General features: G+C 43.8%; 1 protein-coding gene and 1 long non-coding RNA gene across 6 annotated transcripts in view; one reads left to right on the top strand and one right to left on the bottom strand.

Annotated features, from left to right (window-relative positions):
- The first annotated feature begins 24 nt into the window (after positions 1 to 24).
- The window catches only part of LOC121500135, a 14,690-nt gene continuing 6,522 nt past the window's right edge, over positions 25 to 8,192 (top strand). Inside the window, exon 1 of the long non-coding RNA XR_005990311.1 lies at positions 25 to 244. This is a non-coding gene — a long non-coding RNA (uncharacterized LOC121500135). The remainder of the gene's footprint in view (positions 245 to 8,192) is intronic.
- Positions 6,935 to 8,192, bottom strand: part of DDX19B (DEAD-box helicase 19B) — a 24,130-nt gene continuing 22,872 nt past the window's right edge. For all 5 annotated transcript variants that reach the window (XM_041771597.1, XM_041771598.1, XM_041771596.1 and 2 more), the window contains one exon: positions 6,935 to 7,840. In XM_041771597.1, coding sequence (XP_041627531.1) covers positions 7,779 to 7,840 — 62 coding nt within the window. In that variant the 3' untranslated portion in view covers positions 6,935 to 7,778. The remainder of the gene's footprint in view (positions 7,841 to 8,192) is intronic.

Genomic DNA, 8,192 nt, shown 5'->3' with positions numbered 1-8,192 from the left:
CAATGCGTCACTATTCCGCGCCGCTCCGGGCCGGCGCTGCGGCGTCGCCTCTCCCGGTCGTGCGCCACCGCGCGTCGTCCTCAGCCTTTCCCGGGAGCAACCTAGTCGTGCTTTGAGGTCCCTGGGCTTTGCGAGGTCAAATTCTTAGTCCTTATTTTATTTATTGCCGTACTTCACACTGAAGTAACCCATGTTTTAGCCTAAGCCTGTCACGTGTCTCTGAATTCTAAAGCCTTAGACGAAGGTAAGTCCTATGAGAATGTCGTAGACGCCGGTTTCTGCCGTTAAGAACGCGCGGTAGCCTGTAAGACAACAACAATCAAAACGAAACCCAGAGCCCTCAGGGCCCCGTAAGTCCACCACTCCTGAAATACACACAGCAGCGTTTTATTTTCTCCCGGGTCTTCCCAGTTTTCGCCCATATGCATCAAAGTATGGGTGTTTTACGTAGACCTAATCAAAGTGCACATACAGTTTTAAATCTCACCGTTTTTCTATGACTAAGTATATTTTCATGTTGTGATTATTGGTTCCATGGCATTATAATAGTCCATCAAACTCCTATCACATAAGTTACCTACCTTCCCTCCTCCTATCACCTTGGGGATGGATAGAAGTTGTTTCCAACATTTTATTGATACTCAGCATCTCCATACCATCAAAAATCCTGTTGTTTGCTTTTTGTCTTTTTGCCTCCCACTCTAGATTATGAACTCTTCTGAACAAGAGCAAAAATCTTATGTCTTGATCACCACTAATTTGTGAATCTAGAAAAATTCATGACTCATAGTAGCCTCTTGATAAATATTTTTTTAATGTGTGGTTGAGTAAATTAATAGAGGTTTTTTAGTTCAAAATGTATTACTTTAGGACACTTTTTATTGTAACCTTTATGTTAGAATGTTTTTTTTTTTATTTTTTTTTTTTAATGTCAGAATGTTTGAATGACTTGAACCCTTTGCAAAAGAGGACACCATTGTGGTCAGTAAGCACATAAAAAATAGCTGGAAATCACTGGTTGTTAAGAAAATGCAAATCAAAGTCACAGTGAGATACTACTGCGCAAAGCTAGAATGGCTAAAATTAAATATTGACCTGCCATGTGTTGATAAGAACGTGGACTGTTAAAAAAAAAATAGTGACATGGTAGAGATGGCGAGGCACTCGGGATAGATATGGGGACCACTGCAATGGTATTTTCCAGTGATGGTGAGATAGAACATGAGTGAGAGGGGATTTATAGCTGAGCAGTGTGGTGGTGGTGGAGAGTGGTCAGTGGAAGGAAGATTACTAAGAGGAAACATCAAGGTGTAGGGGAATTCTAGTTAAGCTAACCTAACAGAATTCTTGCTGATGAAAGGTAAGACATCAGACATCACCTGAGGGATGGTGCAACGATGAAGACCCTGTCAGATACTGAGGGTGACCAGATACCAAGTGTGGGGGGTTCTTGCTAAAATTGGATTTTACAAAGAATTGCACAGACAGGTTTAGGAGAAGGTTCAAGAACCTAACTGGAGTTTGGTCAATCAAAGAAATTTTGTCAGCCTCTGGAACTCTCATCAGCTTCTGCAGAGAATGTAAAATGGCACAGTGGTTTTGTATGTTTGGCAGTTTCTCAAAAAGTTAAACCTACATCTGTTCTGTGACCCAGCAAATCTACTCCTAGTTACTATCCAAGAGAAATGAAACATACGTCCACAGAAAGACTTGTACAAATGTTTATAGGAAACTTCGTCAAAATAGCCCCAAACGGGAATCCCAAATGTCCATCAACAGGAGAATGGGTAAACAAATTATGGTATATTTATTCAGTGAATTACTACTTAGCAATAAAAACGAATAAATTACACATAATGAAGTAAAGTCAGTCTTAGAGACATTGTGTTGAAGGAAAGATGTCAGACATAAGAGATGCAATACTGCATGTATATGCAAGTAAAAAATAGGAAAAGGGAAATCTGTAGTGAGAACAATCATCTGTGGGTGATGCATCCGGAGGAGGGAAAGTCAGGACACAAGGGACCTTCTTGGGTAATAGAAATATTCTATATATATATATATTTTTTTTTTTAAGATTTTATTTTTATTTATTTTATTTTTTATTTTTTTTTAAAGAGAGAGAGTGTGCAAGAGAGCACAAGTGGAGAGGGAGAAACAGGCTGCCCATCCTCAGGGAGCCCGATGTGGGGCTTGATCCCAGGACCCTGGGATCATGGCCTGAGCCAAAGGCAGCCGCCCAGCAGACCGAGCCACCCAGGCGCCCCAAGATTTTATTTATTTTAAAAATATTTTATTTACTTATTTGAGAGAGAGAATGCATGAGTAGGGGCAGAGACGGAGAAGCAGACTCCCCTGCTGAGCAGGGAGCCCAATGCAGGGCTCGATCCCAGGACTCCTGGATCATGACCTGAGCTGAAGGCAGATCCTTAACTGAGCCACCCAGGAGCCCGAATATTTTATTTTTAAGTAATCTCTACACCCAATGTGGGGTGTTTACTGAAATTTCTTTCTGGTTCCCCACTTGTACTTACAGGAAGGCTGGTGGGCATTTGCTTTGTCCAGGTGAGTGCTCTCAGGGAGGTCTAGGCTGAAGGTCCAGCTGGGATAATGAAACCAGCCAGCTGTTTTAGGGCAGCTCTGGGTGATAGGAATTTCTGTCGAGGCTGTCACTTCCCTCTCAGTTAGCATTTATATTCCAAAAAGAAGGCATCCAGCCAGAAGCCACTGAGAATCCCACTCTTCTCCAGACCAGAGACTGAGAAGGACACATTCTCCTGAAACTGCAGACTAGACACTTTCCTCCCCTAAGTTAGATTCACCTAGACTGGGCAATGAGAACCTCATGCATTAACATTTTTTAATGCATTCTGCACAATTTACTTGTATCACCTAAGTTGATTCTTAAAACATTACTACCGTTATTTCCTTTTTTTAAAATTTTTTTATTATATATATACATATATATGTATGTATATATATATATATATAGAGAGAGAGAGAGAGAGAGAGAGGGAGAGGGGGAGAGGCAGAGACATAGGCAGAGGGAGAAGCAGGCTCCATGCACCGGGAACCTGACGTGGGATTCGATCCCTGGTCTCTAGGATCGCGCCCTGGGCCAAAGGCGGGCGCTAAACCGCTGTGCCACCCAGGGATCCCGCTACCGTTATTTCCATTTTACAAATAAGGAAATCAAGGTTCAGAGAAGTAAACTTTTCCAAGGTATCATATGACCTAATGAGTGGCAAATCTAGGATCTGAATTCAGGGCAACCCAGTTTCAGAAAGCACTGGGCAAGAAAACCAAAAACTAAGGGCAGAGTGAAGGGCCAGTGTTCCTGGGACCCCTTCCTGGGGCACTTTCTAACTAGACCTTTGGGCCTAGGTGAGCTTAAACTGCATCTTCCATGGAATTACCTGATCACATGATTATTTCAGCTTCATCATTCAACGGGGAATCCTGTGGGGATCCTACCTGTTCTGTTCACATTTGGTTCCCCAGCATCTCACCCAGAGCAGGGATACCTTAAACAGTTGTTGAATTAGCTAGTGAATGAAATCCATGAATGAACTAGTGATCAACAAATTGATCATCTCTCATGGACACACCTGTCTCTTGGCGTCATTTCTTCTGGTGAATGGGTACAGGGATTTATACTGCTTGTGCCAGTGGTAGGAGTAGGCCTGATAGGATGGTGGCTCTGCTGTAGGAACTCCTTTTCCTTCATGTTGCCTCTATGTGCAGGAAGCAACAGGAGGGGAATGGGAAGAGGGATGCTGTAAGGATTCAGATAATAAGAATAATGGCAGGAGCCAGACTAAGTTTGTATTTGGCCCACAAAGGTCTAAAGAGTAGTTTATAATGAGTACAAAAAATTTGTATGAAAAAGTGATTGGGGATAATATGTGTAAAACATATTCCATGTTTTCATTCGTTAACACATTAGCAAGTTTCTCTGTAAAACACATCCTGAAAGTGCCACTTTTATAGGTCAACAGCTGTCCGACAGTCCCATTTCATTTGGTTCAACCTGATAGAAGGTGGTGCCACAGATATTTCAAGCGATCCCATCAGAAGCTATTTATTTCCCCACTATCTCTGCGCTGGCCTAGTGATTTGCTTTGACTAAAAGAATGTGACAGAAGTGCACTGGGGAGTTCTAAGCCAAGGCTTCAAGAGAACTTAGAACTTCTGCTTTCCTTTTTTAAAACCCAGAGACCATCTACCATATTATGAAGATGGAAGACCATGTGGAGGAACCCAGCTGTTTCAGCTGAGCCCAGACAACAGCCAGGGGAATACAGCTGCAGAAGTGAGCCTAGGAGAGACCAGGAGAGCCACCAGACTAAGTTGTTTTGAGCTGTTGTTTTGGGGTGATGTGTTACATAGCATTGGATGATACAAAAGGACTTGGTGATTATTGGTTGGGGAGCAGGAAGTTCCTGATGAATCCAGATTTCTGCCTCAAGCCACAGACAATTATAATGCCATTTCATGAGATAAAGGAAAAGCCAAGAGCAGAACATGAGTTTTTTTGAGTGGTGATGTTTGGTGGTAGTACAAGATGATAGGTTCAATTTTGGATATACTGAGTACATGGTTCCTTGAAGACATTCCAAGTGCAAGTGCCATGTGGGCAGTTGTTTCTACAACCCTGGAGCTCAAAAACTGGGTCTTGGTATAGATTTTGGAATTGTCAGCAGAAAGAAAGCCAGAGGAATGAACAAGATTCCCCACAGTAGAGAAAGAAGAAATGACCCAAAACAGAGCTATGAGGAACACTCACAATGGCCAGAGTAAAGGAAGACCAATGAGTGTGTGTCACTTCAGTCATCAGAAGAGTGGTTAGAGGAAGGGACTGTTTATATTGTTAAATGCTGTTGACAGGTCAAATATAATGTGTTTTTTTGGGGCCCCTGAGTGGTGCAGTTGATTGAGCATCTGACTCTTGGTTTTGGCTCAGGTCATGAGATCAAGCCCTACGTTGGGCTCTGAGCCAAGTGGGGAGTCCACCTCTCCACCACCCCATCCTTACCCCTCTCCTTGGGTATATTTCAGTTTTGCAAGATCCAAGAGATGGATGGTGGTGGGTGGTGGTTGTACATTATGAATGTATTTAATATACTGTACACCTAAAAATGGTTAAGATGGTAAACTTGTATTTTATTTTTCATTATGTGTATTATACTACTACACACACACGAGGGAAAATTGATGGGAACCCGCTAGTGGGGTGGGAGAGGTTGAAAATATGAGATGGAGTAGATGGAGCAAGTCCTTAAAGAGCCACAGGAGAGGGTGCATTTGTAGAGAAATTTAGATAGTAGGGACTTCTCCCGTTGTAATAGGAGGGAAAGGGAAGGATAGGTGTGCTTGGGGGAGTGTCCTTGTGTTGATTGTTGCCTCCAAGTATGGAGATAATGGGGTTGGAAGTTTGAGGTGAGTGAAAGTCTTAAAATGGTCACTGGTCAGAGTGGAAGAGTTAACCAGAAAAGAATAATGAGGGGCACCTGCATGGCTTAGTTAGTTAAGTGTCTGACTTTTGGTGTCAGATTTTGATCTCAGGGTTGTTAGTTCAAGCCCTACATTGGGCTCCATGCTGTGGGTTAGGATAGGACTAATGAACTATGAGGCTCAAGGTACTGCAGCTGTTTCTGAAGTTGTCCCCTCCATGGGCATTAAGTATGAAATCAGATGAATAGAACATTATTTGTCCCTCTAGCATAACCTTATTTGTTTTAGAAATTAAAGCAGTGCCAAAACACTGGACCTATTCTGTTGTTAAACTTGTACTCAATTGGCATTGGTTTATCAGGACATTTCTTGTACAAATTAGAAGCTTTGGTGTCTGAGGAACACAGACCAGAGGACAACCCTCCTAGGACACCTGACCATACACCTGACCAGGGCTGACTCATGGTCTTTCAAATCTAAGCATATGGTTGTGTGTTCTCAGGGATAAGCTACCTAAGGGTACTTGGCTTTTCTCCTATTAAGAGAATTCCAAGGATGGTGGAAACATGGGTAAAGATAGAACAGTATAGTTGTAAAGATTCACAAAATATGTACTGGTACTTCCATCCCTGCCCCATCCCCTAGCTGCTTAGATTTAAGGCTATGCAGTTGGCAGGAAGAAGGGAATGTAAGTCAGCCTGCAGCCTGTAAGGAGTCTATACTCCTTTAATTCCTGCCTTTGTTTTAGTTATTTCAGGGTTGGTCCACAGCCCAGCAGGGGGTGGGAGACAGAATTTCTTCTCTTGGGTCAGAGTTGGCCAGAATCAGAAAAGACTACGAATGGCCACTGGGGAAATGTGGCAGGAGTGGCAGTTTTTGGTCTCTCTGTATCTAATGTCAGATTAAGGAAACCACTTGGAGGCTGGCATGGACCCCTTCCCTGCCTAGGAAACCAGTCTGGCCCTAAAACATGGAAATGCTTATAAGGATAGTCTGGGATTAGAATTACATAAAATCCCTCTTTCGGGCCTGGGCCTAGACAAAGTACCCGTTCTGTATCAAGGTCAAAGAGGTAGAGAAGACTTCATGTTGCTGGGGTTTCATCTCATCTTTGCTCTGTAACTCTGTGGATACCATCAGCCTTAGCCAGGTAAGAGGAAGCGTTCATTACTAACATTTGTTCTGACTATTCTGCACAAAGATGCCCAGTAAGGAGGGAGCCAAGTCCTTGGCATTGACTCCCGCTTTGTGCAGGTGAATGGCCATAGTCCTAGTTCCTTATTGCACTATGTGTATTCCAAGAAATGTGAACACATATTCAAAATCACTTTACAACCAAGACATCAAATACCTGAAATCATACCCCAGCTCTGACAAATGTTGCCTTCTGGGATCTGGAGACAAAGCAAGTATTTTTGACTACTGCTGATTCACTTCTGGAGTTGCCTTCAGGCTGTCTGTGAATGACTTGAAGCCACAGTTTTCACTGAGGATCCAAACCTTAGATCACCTTTTATTTGATTGAGGCTAAGGGGCAAAGGTGACATTAGGGATTATAAAGAAGATGCTGCAAGTGCCTGTGAGCCCAGGTTGTATGGTAAGTGAGGGCTACCACTTAACTCTCCATGAAGACTTCTCCACAGGCTTTAAGCATAGGCAAGGGATCCACTGATAATCAGATGTGCACTATACACACATTGCCCTGCTGATGAAAACCAGGTCATGGTCCTGCAACACAAACCTGCAAGCACCAAAAGTCCCAGGGTGGCAATTTGGCTCATGGTTAGCAAATCCCTTCCTACTGTGGAGCTGACAACACTCAGATGCGCTGCCCCACCCCAAATCCAAAACACCAGCTCACAGGCCTCATCCCATACCCCAAACGTGATGGCTGGCTTACACACCTATCCCAGTTAGGGCTTCTGTCTGTCATCAACTCTCTTCTGTCTGGAGGCTATTCTGAACACTTGTGGCCCTCTGGCTGGGCGGTGGCAAGGACTGCCACAAGCATCTTGAGCAAGTGATTAATTAGCTACAGCTTAAAGGTGGGGAAAATGGCCAAAATGAAGACGGAATTTCCAAAAGGTAAATTTCTGTGTATTCACGCCTAATCTTCAAAAGTTGTATAAACAATTTTTTTCTACCTCCCCCCATCATTTGCACAATTTTTGTCTAGTCCAAACGTAATTTAAAATGAGGTAGGTAGTTTCTCTCTCCTCTGCCTCCTCTTTGTGTAACTGTCAAGGCCTGTGCCATGAAAGCACTAGTCTTCCGTGCAGGTGGAGTGAGTGCCAGGGGTGGGCACTGGTGACTGGTGGAGCTTCTCAGTTGGCTATCTTCTCAATCTCGTCCAAATCATCCGTGTCCAATCTTTCTATTTTCTTATCTGGGGAGGAAGATGAGAATTCAAAGAGAAATCAACATGGGGCTACCACAGAGACCCACCCCTAGGAAAGGGACAGCACGGCACAGGAAGAGGAAACAGGGTTCTGCCCTGCCTAGGGATGGGCCATGCCTCTGGCCACAGCGACCTTTCACTTAAGCCCAAAGACTCCCAGTGCCCAGCAAGGGACAGAGCTCCAGGCCCCTGAGGCTGGCCAAGGGAGAACTGTGATTTGCGTCCCTGACCCTGAAAACTTGCCAGGTGTGCTCTTGGAGGACTTCCCTATTGTAGGGAAGGAGGGGACTGTGTTGGGGACAAAGGCCTTTCTTGGGGCCACAGGAGAATCTACCCTTCG

Source organism: Vulpes lagopus, chromosome 10 (genome assembly GCF_018345385.1).
Source record: "Vulpes lagopus strain Blue_001 chromosome 10, ASM1834538v1, whole genome shotgun sequence".
Classification (NCBI taxonomy): domain Eukaryota; kingdom Metazoa; phylum Chordata; class Mammalia; order Carnivora; family Canidae; genus Vulpes; species Vulpes lagopus.
Note: the sequence above shows the minus strand (reverse complement) of the source record. Positions and strands in the feature narration are given on the sequence as shown.